A 15,286-nucleotide genomic window follows, 5' to 3' on the forward strand; every position below is an offset into this window, starting at 1 on the left:
TGAAGGGGTTACACTGTACACTTGTGTTATAACACAGAATGGTTCTAGCACAAATTATGTAGTAGTGAGTGATGACTTGCAACATGATAAGTTTTCAGTGTTTTGTTGTAACCAGCTTATTTTAGAAGAACATCTGAAGAACAATGCACATATTTCCACCCTTCATATATGCTCAGATGGAGCTCCTAGCCAGTTTAAGAACAGGTATATTGTTTCTCTTGTCTGTGAGCCAAAGACTGTTCATCCCAGTTTGAGTTCCATCACTATGACTTTTTTTGGGACAGCTCATGGAAAGGGTCCAGTTGATGGTGTTGGTGGCACAATTAAGAGAGCTGTATGGAGAAGTATTCTTCAGGGAAAAAATGTCATCAACAGTGCAGAGGAGTTCTTTGAAGTAGCTAAAAATGTATCTGACAAAGTTAAAGTACTGTTTCTCTCAAAAACAAAGATTCAAGCCTGCAGAGAAGAGAAGGGACCTGAGTGGACAAGTGAAAATATTCCAGCAATTCCTGGGCTAAAAGGTTTGCACTATTTTCAATTAGGAAGCACATCTGATTTTCAGTGCTGTGAAATTTACCCCAGAGAATTTGTGTGGCCAATGAAAAATGTGTTTGCATGCCCAAGCTATACTGTTGATAAAAATAAAGAAAAAACAGTTACAGACATCTGTGTTGGAGACTATGTAGCAGTTTTGTATGAAAATGTTGAATTTTATGGGACTGTAAATGAAATAGCTGCAAATGGCGATATGCTGGTCAATGCTATGCAGCCTACTAGGAGAGGTTGGGTATGGCCAACTAGAAAGGATGAGATATGGTATGAATCAGATAATGTATTAAAAAAGGTTGATCCTCCTGTTCCTGTTAACTCTAGAGGGGTTATGGTTTTTAACTGAATTTGTACAGTACATTGGAGTTGCAGGTTACATCCGTTACATTTTTAATGTTACATCCGTTACATGTAATTATCACATGACCATCAATAAATGAATAATTTTATAAAAGTTCCAATGGTTTTACTTTTTTTCTGATACTGTGTTATATGTTTCATACGAATTGTGCAATAAAAAAATATAAAGTTTCAGAGAAGTTTGGCATTTCATTAGCTACCAAAAATGTAGTGTCCTTTTCATGTTACATCTGTTACAAAATTTTATAACCAATATTCACCAAAGTTTATTAAGATAGCAAATGTAACTCACTGTTATATTATTTGTCCTAGTTCACACAACAATGCTACAATAGTCTCTTATTTTTAAGAGCAGTAACTTTTTCACATTAAATGAGATTATTGAAAAATCTGGACTGTGTATGTTACATCCGTTACAATGGAACATCCCGTATATTTGCTCAAGAATCCTAATTAGAAATCATCACAACATTCTTCAATATGAACAGTTCATTTCAGAATACCCTAACCTCACATTCTCATGCCCATTGTGTGAGAGAAGTATTAATGTCCTGTTTAACCTGATTTAATGGAGTGAAATTACAATTTGACTAATTAAATTTCTGGAAAGTTTAAATTTTGTAATAATTATCTTATTATTCTTTCAGAATCAATATTCTCTATATCTTTCTAGAATTTAATTATGGAATATATATTAGTTAAATTCATTTAATTAATAAAATTTCTGAAATTTTTATAAAAATTTAGTTTGTTATTAAACTTAACAAAGCAAATTATTATTATTATTAAATAAATAAATAATTAATTTTCTTGTATGTCTAGATTCTGACAATGTGAGTAGAAATGAAAACATTTTAATAAATATATAGCTTATTGTATTTAGTAGAAAAATGAATGGTGTGAGGTGACTTATCTGTTCTAACATACATTTTAAATTAGATGATTATGCAAGCAAGACTAATAAAAATTGTAAATAATTTATTATCATTAACTGTTCATTTTCTTTTGTTTAATTGCATCTTTACTATCACTTCCTTTGTTCCACAAGCAAACATCTATCTTACTTGAATTTTTAAATATGCAGTTGAAAATTGAGCAGTATATTGCATTTGATCAATACAAAATCACTTACTTAAAAATTGTAAAATTCAATCATTTTTTTAATGCACTTTCAGTTTCATCAGAACCATTATAGTACTGATATGTACTGATCTTCCTTTTTAAACTGTTTGTCTGTTCTAACAATGTTTTATTGTTGTTAGAAAAGACAAGTAAAAAGTCTGAGACATGAAAAAAAGAAAAATCTTATCAGTGTTAGATAAGTAGTCTAAAAAGGAAGGTCAATGCTTTCATAGTGTTGTTCCAAGAGCAAAAGTGATGGATGGAAAGGTGACTGAACTTGATAACTTTTACCATATTAGTAAGAAATTAAGACAAAATTTCTCTTTTTAACATTTTATCAATTAATTATTTTGTTGAAATAATAATTTTATCATTTAACTAAAAAGTTTAAAATATTCAATAAAAAAAATGTTTTTTGTGTAATAATTATATTAATATGAACTTCATAAATATTAATAGAATAAAATAAAGCTTTTAGAAATTGTGCCTAATTTTTTGCACACAAGAGACATCTGGGGTCTTTTTCAATGCTTAGATAGGTATCATTGCAAAATCTTATCAGAAAAAATTATGATGAGCAAAATACTCCCAGTAGTGTGTACAGGCCAGAATGCACTGGAAAAGCATTCTTGAAGAAAACACTTTTCTGGGTCTAAAAATTACTACGACTATATATGTACATAGTTGTAAATACTGAAAAATAACTAAAATAAAGGTTTTTTTTTTTTTTTTTAATGTGATTCTTTTGCGGTTTTAGATTTTAGACACTATGTTATGATATTCCTCAGTTGTCTGTTGTTTTCTTTTTAAATACAGGTTTCTCCTACTGCTACTGATGTGAATCCTGAATCCTTCCTTACATGTGTTTTGCTAAGGATCTTTCATGATATTCTGCAGAAAAATTGCTTCATACAAATGTTGAGCTTTTGATTTAACTTGTGATAAAATTTCAAATAATTTTGTATGACAGATCTCTCACAATTTTTGGCATATTTTGCTCACTCATCTTTAAATAGCTTGTTGGTGTGACAAAACAGTGCATGAAACATATTCAAATTCATCAATTTTTACTCTATATTTAAGTCAAACATTAGTAAGTGCACTTAGAATTGTGAAACTTAATATTCAAATGTTTTATGAACATCTTCAAAGAGAGAGGTGATCCTACAACAGATGATACACTTATGGAGCTTGTTAAACTTTTAGAAAAAATTCAAAAATATTTACATTATTTATAGTTCATAAGCTTTAAAAATAAAATGAAAAAATGTACAACTTAAACCTTAGGCCTAGCAGACAAACAGGAAATGTTTTTTTTAATTGGCAATTGCAACAAGAAGATAATTATGATTCAGTGATGATACTAGAGGTTAAAAGTATTCTCTTTAATCTTCTAGTATTACTTAATTCAAGAATACTATAATAATTTAATATTACAACACTAACACTATTCACTAAGTATGTGTGGATAAGTAAAAAAGTTGTCACCACATGGTTACTTAGATCAAATTTTCCTGATTTAGAAGAACACTTGGAATAATAAAAACACAAATACACTCAGTCCTCTTCATATGTCTCTTTGCTATAAGAACCTTCTGGTTTTATAGCTCAATATCAATTTAAGTCCTGAAAAGCTTCAATATACAGCCAAAAAAAATACAGTACAGGTATTTACTGATACAGGCACAATATCCATCTATCACACCTGCAGTTGTCAAAGTGCAGTACATAAAGTACTGTGTTCTGATACATTAAAGTAATTGTTTATACTGTGTTTTATTTTACTTTTTATTATTTATGTTGAAATCAATAGGCAACATTGTTGCATGAAGTTATTAAACTTTGTTTTGGTTTTGAACTTGGAATTCTCATGTGCAGACAAATATGTGAAACAGTCATTTGACTTATGTATTTCTTTCCACATATATGTTGTCATATGCAATTTTTGTTTTTGCAGTATAATTTAAAAAACACTCTGCAACAATATAAATCTTGACTACATTTTGTGTGTAGAGGAGTTTATTTCTGTTTGTGTTTCAGCTTAAAAATGTAGAAACAAGATTGTTGTATATTAAGTCTTTAATATATATTTTTTTAATTGTTTTGCTCTGTATGTTAATTATTGCATTTCTTTTGACAATAAATAAAACAAAAATGAAAAAAAAAATATTTTCAACTAAACATTTCTGATTTTCTACATTTTCTTGTCAAATTGGAACAGATGCTGTGGAATTTGTATGGGTTTGTACACAAATAAATTATTTATTTGTGTACAAACCCATACAAATGTTAATTATGCTTTACAGCCAACTTTTCCAGAATGTATACTAGATATATATCTGGGACTGAGTGCATTCTAAACAAAGCTTGTGAATTTAAATTTTTGTTTAAAAACATAATCTGAATAAGACAAACAACTTGATGTAATCTAATCTCAACATTTACTTTGTGGGATTGAGAAATTATGCTGGTGCTATGCATTACTAAGGCAAATATGTGTTTGTGCTGATCTGTTGATAGTTGTTTTTTCCTTCCACAAAAAATAATGTGCTTAACATTTAAAATAGCACCTTCTCCATCAATATGCAATTGGCTTGACTGCATATTGATATGGGGACTGTTAATGATTTATCATTTGCATATTATCAATATGCAAATGATGGCAGTTGATTTCTATCCCTGTTACACAACAATCCCAAATAAACAAGTAAAATTACAACAAAACACAGGGGGAAAAAAACAGAAAAAGCTATAACATGATACATAAAAACATATATTAAAATACATATAAACAGTGGTATGATAATGTAAAAAGAATAATTGTAAAGAGCAAAAATGCATAACTAAAGATTTTCAAAATAATAATAAGTGAATACATGTTTAAAAATTATGTAAAAAATGTTGACATGTCTGCTTATAATGAAGTAAACATTTCATTGGGTTCATATTATGTGCTATTCGATAGAAAAAAGATCTGTGTGATAAAGACAAACGAAAATGAGGCATATGAATACATGTAGTGTAGAATTCTCTTGAAGAAATCAGAAGTTCTAGTCTTACTCTAGCAACATTTGAGTTATTAGTTTGCAGTAAGTTATTAAATGTATTTAAAAATAGAAAAAATTTATTGAGTTCTCTCAATATTTTTGCAAGTAGAGAGGATGCTCCCAAAGATCAAATGGGAAGACAATAGTCTTATATATATATATATATGAAATAAAGTTGTCCTTATTTACAATCACATTCAGTAAGGAAAGAGTGAAAGGTAAATAACTTAAATAAAATAAAAATATTAATATTAATTCTAGTACAATAGTAAAAATAATTAAAGCATAGAAACTTAATTCAAATGAGTGATTAAAATTATGAAAAAATGGTCTAATTTATATAAAAAATGAACACTAGTCTCTTATTGCAATCTACAGCTGTATTGATGAAGCTGAATTCAAAAATAAAAAATTAATATTAATAAAATTATTAATAATGAGATAACTCAATAGTAGACCTACAGAAGATTATCAACAATTGTTATTACTAAAAATTTTGTAATTTCTGGAATTAGTACTGAATTCAATTTTGGTTAATCATTTTTTTATAGTGATGCTTTATTGTAAAGACAGACATTCTTAAATGAGGTAACTTTGACATTGTGATGGCCTTTTTCTTCTTAAAACAGACAAAAGCTGTTATAACATTAATTTATTAATGTTGGAAATAAATGATAGGGAAAGACAAAAGAATAATTGTTTCATTCTGTGCAAATAGCAATAGATACACCCACAATCAGTGCAAAGACAAGCTCCCATTATTCTAATCTATATACTAGTTTTGAACACTTAATACCTTTTTGTGATTGAAATAATAAAAATATTGATGTATGACAGGGAACAAAATTACAATTCTCTGATACTTTATTTTTTATTTTTGGTACTTTGTCTTTACAAGTTTTTCAAGTGTTGTTTCTCCATATCTAACAATTTCTGGCAGATGAGCATGATGTATTCTAGGTAGAAATTAGATAAACCTTTATGATAAATGTTTATCATAAAGGTTTAATAATAAAAAAAAAATTTATTTCAGAATTTATCCACATATGGTGGCCATAAAATCTTTTCTTGATTACAATTATTATGCAAAATAATTCTAAGTAAAAACATAGTTTGTGACATATTTTAGGCTGATTTCTAGAATTTTTGCTGTTATATTGCACAGACCATGAAGAGCTTAGATGACACTGTAGTCGTCAGTATCAAAATGGCATCTTTGAAGGGTAAAGCTCAATGTGTTCTGTGATTTCGCAGAACAAAATTGATAATTAACATTAGTTAAGAAACTTTTTCTTGGATCTTCATCGCGGCTGTCTTGAAAACACCAGAGAAAGTCACTGTACAAAGATGCTCAGTACATTGGCTAAAGCAAGTTCATTCATCAAATCTTCCTGTTTCAGGGATGATACTGAAACAAAAAACAATGGAAATCACTGAGGTATGGAGTAGAAACCAACTTTAGTGCCAGTGGTGGATGGTCAGAGAGATAAATTGCATTACTGTTTAAAGCACTACTGTATTTTCCTAATTGTAGTTTTGTGGTTTTTTTCAACGTCGTTTTAGTCATCATATTGGATAACTCAACACATTTTCACTTTTCCTTGGGGTGTTGACTTATGCAGACTCTACTGTAATTCCTAAAGACGTCAAAGCTTACAAAGTATGGCTTTAAATTTTCTAATTATTATATTATTTAATTGACTCAATCATAATGCATTGAATAAGTTTTGACAAATTAATTCTGGGTTGCAATTAGTATTTTGCAAACATTTGTCATTGTTTGACAAATAACTGTAAAGAGAAATATTAAAAAGTTTTCATAATTTTTTATAAAACTATAGAATGATTTTAATATATTAGTGTAAGTTCCAAATTAACTTTATTAAATATTTGCAACTAGAATGGAAGAAATGAATGTAGAAAAATAAATGAAATGTTTGTATAATATGTAATTCTTGAATTTGTTTCTTTTATAATAAAAAAAAAGTAATATGTAAATTTCTGTAACATTTTGGATTTATTATATTAACTTCTACAGTACTTTTATTATTAGTTTTCAAAGTAGTATTATATCTCTATAAATAAAGTGTTTTATTAGAAAGAATAAATTAAGCTTTTCATATTAAAAAGAAAAATGCTGCTGGAAATCAAAAGATGTGTTTTATTATCTGAAACTTTTTATATGATGATTGAGTTAAAGAAACAAATATTGGCAAAATTAATTTTAAGTTCATATTCACGCTCAAATGTCAACTAGTTGAATTAAAATGAATGTTAGTTATATGAATACTGGTTAACTTGATTCTCACTCTTGATGATAGATACAGGTGTGTTTTGTAATAGGATTTGATGAATATTGAAATCATAAGATAATGTACTGGTACATCTTTTCATATCTCTAATATAATCTATATAAAACATTCAGAATAAAAAATAGAAAATAAATTGGAATATTAAATTTTTATTTAAATTAGTATTCAAAAATATGAATTAGTTATTTCAGAATTGATTTTAATTTGGCATTATACCAAGTATTATTTTTAGAATTAAATAGGTCAATGACTTTGTTACCTAGCCATCACCTAGGTTCTTAACATATAAAAGCTTAAAATAAATGAATACTTAAATAAATACAAAAAATGGAATATTACACAATAAGATATCAGTCATACCTTATACTTCTGTTCATCCAAATTAAATATAAAAAACTTCTATTGTTACAACCAAATCTATATGTTCAGTTAATTTGAAGTATTGCAGATACTTTTATCCAGTGTTTATTTAAAATCTAATTATTACTTGTATTCAAAGTTTTTTCATACTAAAAATAAATTTGTTAGTATGGATATAAATTAGATGGAGAAAGGTTGAGGTTTTATGTAAGATATAGTTTTATGTAATTTTATAAACAAAATAAATATTTAGAAGAATAAGCAAGTTAAAAAATATTCTATTAAGTAGCCATTTGTAATAGTTTTATCTGTAAAATACTAAATTTTACAACCCTTTTTTATAGGTAAAAAGAGATTTGTTATTATCATACTGATATATTTATCTTTGTCAACACTAATCCACATTTATCAAATATATATGAAGGTTAAGCATATTTTACCACTGAAATGTGGATTGAATTATTGTTCCTTGCTGGTTTATGTAAAAATTAATTATTAATACTTAACCACTCAGCAGTGACTGATGGATATATTTGTCAAGGGTGATCATGTGGCACTGGTGACTGAAGGTTTTTGGTGATATTTGCAAAATTCTTTTGCAGATATTGCCAAAAACTACTGTAACAAAAAAAATTCACATAAAAAAGGAATTATGTAACAATAAAAAAAAGACTTTTACATAACTGTTTACAAAATCTTTTTCTGAAATGGTAATGAGGAAAAAACGTGCGGGAAAATACTTGAAAAATTTCCCATATTTATTCTCCATTACATAGGGATAGCACCATATCTGACTAACCCACTGCTGAAAGGTTAAGCTTTACTTAACTTTCTATAAGAAAGTTTTAATTAAATGTAACAAAATTTTCTTACATTTGAGATTACCAGTCTTTTAATATAAATGTAAAGCTGTCTATATGATTCTCTAATGAGTCAAATCTGTTAAGAAGATGCATAATGACTCTATGTAGTTTTTGATTAATTTAATTACTATAATCTAATTTTAATCTTAAGATTGTGAATAAATCTATAAATATGAATGTAGGATAAAATTAACTAGAGACTGTTAGGGAACAGATGCTAAATTCATTTTTATTATAAACTCATGTTTATTTTTGCCAATTAAATAAGTCAAAGGTATATCAATTAATGGATATATACAGTAAAATAGGTAATTTATAAAATACTTGATTTTAAAAAGTTTTTCTTTTTGTATTTGGTATTTTCCTGATTTTAGTTTTGCAAACATAAAATCGTACAGGTTGGTTATAATTAAAGTTACCCTACTCAGATCTATATAGAGCTTGTTCTCGTTACCATATTTTGATGATATTTGGTATATATGTTATATGGACCATGGGGAAAAGAACATGCAAAAAAAAATATTTAGTTCAAATTTCTCCACTAGGTGAAAAAATGGCACATGAAGAACAAGAAACACAAAATAGAAACATACAAAAGGTTTTTCTTTACAACATTTATTCAATGTGCAATCCTTTTGCATCAATCACATGTTCAAAGCACCTTACAGTGTGTTCAACAGTAGCACAATAGGTTTCTTGCAGCATCATGGTGTATTATGCTTACTTTCAATTCAGGCAGAGTTTGTATGTCTTCTCTATAGACAATCTTTCAAATATCCCCACAACCAAAAGTCACAGGGATTCAAGTCTGGAGAATGAAGAAGCCAGGCATTCACTAAACTTCTCAAAATTACTCGATCACCTCCAAATTTGTCATGAAGCAGTTCTATCACTTGTCAGACAATATGTTATGTTGCCCTATCTTGCACGAAAATAGTAGTCTCTAAACATCCTCGTTTTTGTAAAGCAGGAATGACGTGATGCAGCAGAAGTTTGCAGTAATGGGCACCTGTCATGGAACACCTTTTAGGGTCTTGGGGTGTGATCTCCTTAAAAAAAGGGGGCCAAGAAAGAAGTCCAAAGTGAAACCACATCAGATGGTGATGTAAGTAGAGTGCAGAGGCTATTCATGCACAATATCAGGTCTTACAGTACCCCCATATGTGACAGTTCTGAGTATTCACTGCTTAGTTTAGGGTAAAATGCTCCTCATTTGACCACAAAATGTTCCTTGGCCATGCATTGTCAATGGCTATTCTGGCCAAAAACTGACAAGTTAATTCTGTGTGTTATTCTGGATCTTGAGGGTGCAGCTTTTGCATAATGTGGATCTTGTATGGATACCACTGTAAAATGGATTACATAATTTTTTGAACCGTAAACCAAGGAAGAGACAAATCATGTGACACCGCTCAAGCACTTGTTGAAGAATGTTGGGAAGCATTTGCTCTGTCAATCACAGCAACAGTGACTTGCTCCACAGTTTCATTTGAAATCCTTCTCTAACCTCTTCCTGCAATACACCAACTCTTCAGTCTCTTAAAATTTGGCAATCATCTTTCTCAAACCATACCCTGACATAACCCTATTCGCAAGCCTTTCAAATGTCGATATTCTCGCACTGCAGCCAAACTATTACTGTCATTCGGATAAAACAACTTTACCTGTAAAGCTCGATCTTTCTTCTGTAAAGGCATGATAAAGAACAACATTGACTACTGGCTTTTTAAAAGATTTCTAATTTGCATAGCATCTGCTGCATGTTCCATTTTTTCACCTAGGGGTAGAAATTTGAACTAAATATTTTTTTTTTGCATTTTCCTATACCCCATGGTCCATATAATGTACATACCAAGTTTCATCAAAATATGTCAATGAGAACAAGTTCTATATAGGTTTGAGTATGGCAACTTTAATTATAACCATCCTGCATTTTATGATTAGAAATTTTTTGGTGTAAATAAGAAATGATTATAATCAGTTTCTTTCAAAGTAATTTTTATAAGTTTTGATATTTGTATTGTATGTGTTTTGTATATGTTACTGTGAATGACCGAAATCTGGCGAATGTCAACATTCTCTGGTGAATGTCAACATTCACACAGTCGTTTCGTGTATGTCCGAAATATTTGCTAAATATCGTTATTTCTCACTTACACCGGCAAATGTCGACATTCAGAATGCGCTGATGGTGAATGTTGAATAAAAATATTTTTATTACGTTAAGACAAAAATGCAACTTTTTAATATGTCAAAATAGGAGAAAGCTTAAGTAATAGTACATGTAAATAGTAAATAAACTGTTGAACCTAAAACGAACAGTACATTCTACATAATTAAAGAAAATAATACAATAATAAACTGACACATAAATTATGTGATTAACATTATACAATCTTATTTATTGCAACAACTTAAACTGTTATGGCATTTTGAATTGCACGAGAGTTCCTTGTTTTTACAACTGCATTTATTCATGGAACACTTTTTTTGCAATGACAGCGTGTATAGCCTTGCCCTCCACTTTTCGAATTAGCTGCAGCTGCTTCTCTCAGCGATATTTCTTGGGAAGAAATCTTACCTACGGAAAATTTTCTTTACAAATTACGAACTGATTACAGGTATAAAGTTGCTTGAGGGTATCATTTTTGTTTGCTAATTTATAAAAGTCGGAGTCTTCTATTCTAACAACAACTGCCAACACATTTCGGGCATCTGTACGGCCATGGTCAACATTAGGGACTTGTATTCGTACGGTATCACCAATTTGAGCAGAAGGAAACGGCGTGGTGACAGACTGTCGCCTCTCCGTTGACATCGGCTTCTCGGGTGTCGTTTCGACCTCCACCAAAGCTTATCTGTGCTTGTCGACATACACCGGCGATTGTTCGAATGTATAATAATATAACAAAATATTCGGTCTTTCACAGACGTATTTTGTATGTGTCAACATTCACCGGAGAATATTGACATTCTCTAATTTCGGTCTTTCACAGTAACATATACATATATAAAATATAATTAACATTCTTAATAGAGGTTGTTTGTTTATTTTACTAATTATGTTTTTTTTCCACAACAGGACGAAGTATCTGAAGAGAAAGCTTCTGCTGCTGAAGAAATATTATACACAACTCCTAGGCCTATTGGAAATTATTATTTGGCAGAACATTTTGATGATCGCGAAGATTTCTCCAAAAGGTAATTCAATTTTTATATATTTATAAACAGTAATTCAGAAAACCTAAGAGAATTGTATGACTTCTAAAGACTATACTAAAATAAAATTTTCAAATTAAAAATATTTTTATGAACATTGGTTTTAATTGTGCTATAATGAAAACCAGATACATTAAAATCTGTTCAAAAGGAAAACCTGTCAAATCAGAAAAAAAAATTTGGTACTGTGTGATTCTGTTTTATACAGGTTTTACTGTATTTGAAAATTATTGTAAAAATTTATTTATATAAAAATATATAAAATAAATACAGCTAATTTGATAATTACTTCAAATAGCTTGCCCAATATGATAAAGGAATCTGGCTGTTTCAAACAGCCAGATTTTTTTATCATATTGGGCAAGCTATTAAGGCTAAACAATTGCTAAGCAATTTGTCAGAAGGCAAGCTGCCAGGCTGCCATCTCTTGTTAAATATAATAATTATAAACAAATTTACATATTTATAATTATTGTATTTAAGAAATCTGACTGTTTATTTGATATTATATAAAATAGTTAATTATTCTTCTTATGTAATTGTTTATCAGTTCTTGTTCATAAATGACTCTATTTTTATATCAAGACATAATGCTAATAATTCTTATGGAGTCAGTTTGTTGTTTGTGTAAAGTTTTTGAGACTATTTTCTGACAATATAAATCTCAAAAAGCATTTTATCAATAATAAATTGATGCCTTAAAAATTAGCATTACTAGATGTTTATTTTATATTATATAATTTTTGACATTTCTGTTTCAGGTGGATTATTTCAGAAGCAAAAAAAGATGGAATAGAAGAAAATATTGCTAAATATAATGGTAATGTTAAAATTTTGTTTAATACTTAAAATATTTCTTTTCTTGGTAGTGTTTATTAAATTAGAAAACATGACAAAATCAATGTAATTATTAATGATGAAACACCTTAAGATTTAAAAATGGTTAGTTTAATAAAACATATTATCAGAGTAATTTTTTTTCAATGTTAAATGATGTGCTAGTTGACTCAGTTTATTGGCCATTAGCATTGAAAAGATAAGTAAACTTTTAGAAGCCTGATTTGAATCAGTGATATCTGAAAACTTACATTTAAGAATAGTCAGATCTTAATATTTACAATGAATAATGTGAAAAAGCTTTAAAATATTTTACAATATTGAATTAATTTTTTATTTGTAAAATGGAATTTTACAAATAAACTTTAATTATACCTCCAGTAACAGGATTATTCCTTTTTACTAATAAAGTTTGTGTTTTAGGGAAAAAATTGAAAAAATTCACATGAATGACAAATTTAAAGAAAATCTATTTTTAATGAGTAGTAGATATAACTATTTCTATTTTCTCCAATTTTTTTTTTAAGGGCGAGTTGTGGGTAAATTTGATCGGTGTACATTGTCCATACAAATCAAAGAATAGATAGGTGGATTAACAAATAACAAATAGAATTTAATAGATATATGATAAGTACAAAACAAAACAAGGTATCAACTAAACAGCACACCTATAAAGAGAGAGTTTACAAATGATTCTATAATAATACCTCTGATTAACATTTGGTTTGAATTTCTAATGAGATGGAGACATAGGTGGTTTCAGAGATTGATGATGAGCCGGAGCAGAGCTATGTTCTCTTTATGGTATCCAAACTTCCATTTGGCAGTGTCTGTTCTTTTGTTGACTGCCCTGAGTTTGCATTTTTATCCCTCTTTTATGCCAAATTCCCTCTCCAATTAGGTTTTAGGATTTGTAGCATCTGATGGGATATTCGTTCTGACTCATATGGACAAATGTTCACCGGAGATGTGTGATAACATCTCTCCCAAAGGAAGTTTTACGTCCCTTTCCACAAATTTGACAGAAATGTGTTAATTTTGGCATCATTTTAATACTTTAATAATTTCTTTACTAAAATAAAATTTTACCATTCCTGGATTCTCTCATAAAGTACACAAAAGCTTAGGAAATTAGGGTTTCACAACAACATATAGAGTTGCCATACTAAACACATCACATAGTCAGGAAGTTCTGAAACACAGACATAAACATGAACAGCATCTGTACATGTAATGCATGAATGTAATCTGAACATGTTTTTCTGAAGTCATCCCTGAGTCTGGCATAGCATTGGGTCTTCGTATATTATATGTCATGAAGGAAGCTTTTTGTTCAAACCTAATATAATAAAATTTATTTTAGGGAAGTGGGAAGTTGAAGAAACTGAAAAAAATGGATTGAATGGTGATTTAGGATTGGTTTTAAAGGTAATTAAATAATAATACATTTACATTAATTTTTTTAAGTTATTCATATCACAATTAATTTTATTTTTTAAAGTATATTCATTATAATTTTAATTAAATTTTCATAAAAACAGATTAAAACAAGAGCTACTTATATGTCATGTAGGTATGTATCTTAAAAATCTGCACAAATTTCAATAGCATTTTCTAGTAATTTTGAATAATTGTATATATGCACAACACAGTGTTCTTGATGTCATTTATTGAAAAAAGTTTCATAAATGTAACATTCTATTTTAAAAATGGAAGCATTAAATGAATTTGATCAAAGAAATGTAATTGGTAGATTTTCTACTAAAAATTTGTGGAAATGAATGTTTTGATATCAATTGCTCTTTCATCAAAGAAGGGCTAGATGTAAATCCTTGAAATGACACTGAAAGTTTTCACTAAAACTTCTGATTTTCTGGCAAGTAGTCCAAAAAGATGTTTGTAAGCCTTTGTTGTTCCATAATGGTTCTCCATCAACAAATAAGTGTATGGCAAAGAATTCATTCAGAAGTGTGAGAGTAGCCAAGGGTATAAGTAAATTACCTATATCACTTACTGGCGCACGATCGTGTGATCGGCTCTCTAAACTTTTTATAGGAGGGCGGTAATATTTAGATAAAGGGGATTCAAGACTGTGAAGTCTTTATCCCAAATTGTCAGGGTCCCGACACCAGTTAATCAATCTTATAACACGCGGATTAACACGCGTGAAGTATACTTATTACGATTCAGATTAGGAGACATTTAATAAAAACGAAATAGTAAATTTAATAAAACAAGAAAATAAATCATACAAAAATCTCAATGAACGAGAGATAGAACTACTACAACTAATATACAAATCAGGAGATAATTAAACTTATATGATATCCTATTTGCGATTGAGAGAGAGAGCTCACAAAAATCGTTATAAAACATACGACCTGTTTCAGATGTCGTTCGTCTTCTTCTCTGTATGCAAGTTCATTTACTTCTTCGTATGGGAGATCACTATGTGCACAAATATAAAGGTATCACTTCTATGTGCAGACTCTAGACTTACTCTGTATGTGACTCGTCTAAGGACGTTGGTCATCAGGAGGGAAACGTATGTGGAGTTTGGACGCTTTCGGATCTGTCGCTGAACTCCTCGAATTCTGACAAGTTCGTAATTTATTTT

The 15,286-nt window shown here is 29.1% G+C and overlaps 1 protein-coding gene across 1 annotated transcript in view; it reads left to right on the forward strand.

Annotated features, from left to right (window-relative positions):
• Positions 1–15,286, forward strand: part of LOC111636871 (calnexin-like) — a gene marked incomplete at its 3' end in the record, with an annotated part of 68,449 nt that overhangs the window by 26,362 nt on the left and 26,801 nt on the right. The window contains exons 3-5 of the mRNA XM_023382264.1: positions 11,696–11,814; positions 12,594–12,652; positions 14,033–14,097. Of these exons, the coding sequence (XP_023238032.1) occupies positions 11,696–11,814; positions 12,594–12,652; positions 14,033–14,097 (243 nt within the window). The remainder of the gene's footprint in view (positions 1–11,695; positions 11,815–12,593; positions 12,653–14,032; positions 14,098–15,286) is intronic.

Source organism: Centruroides sculpturatus, unplaced genomic scaffold (assembly GCF_000671375.1).
Source record: "Centruroides sculpturatus isolate CEXI.00-Female unplaced genomic scaffold, Cexi_2.0 scaffold836, whole genome shotgun sequence".
NCBI lineage: Eukaryota > Metazoa > Arthropoda > Arachnida > Scorpiones > Buthidae > Centruroides > Centruroides sculpturatus.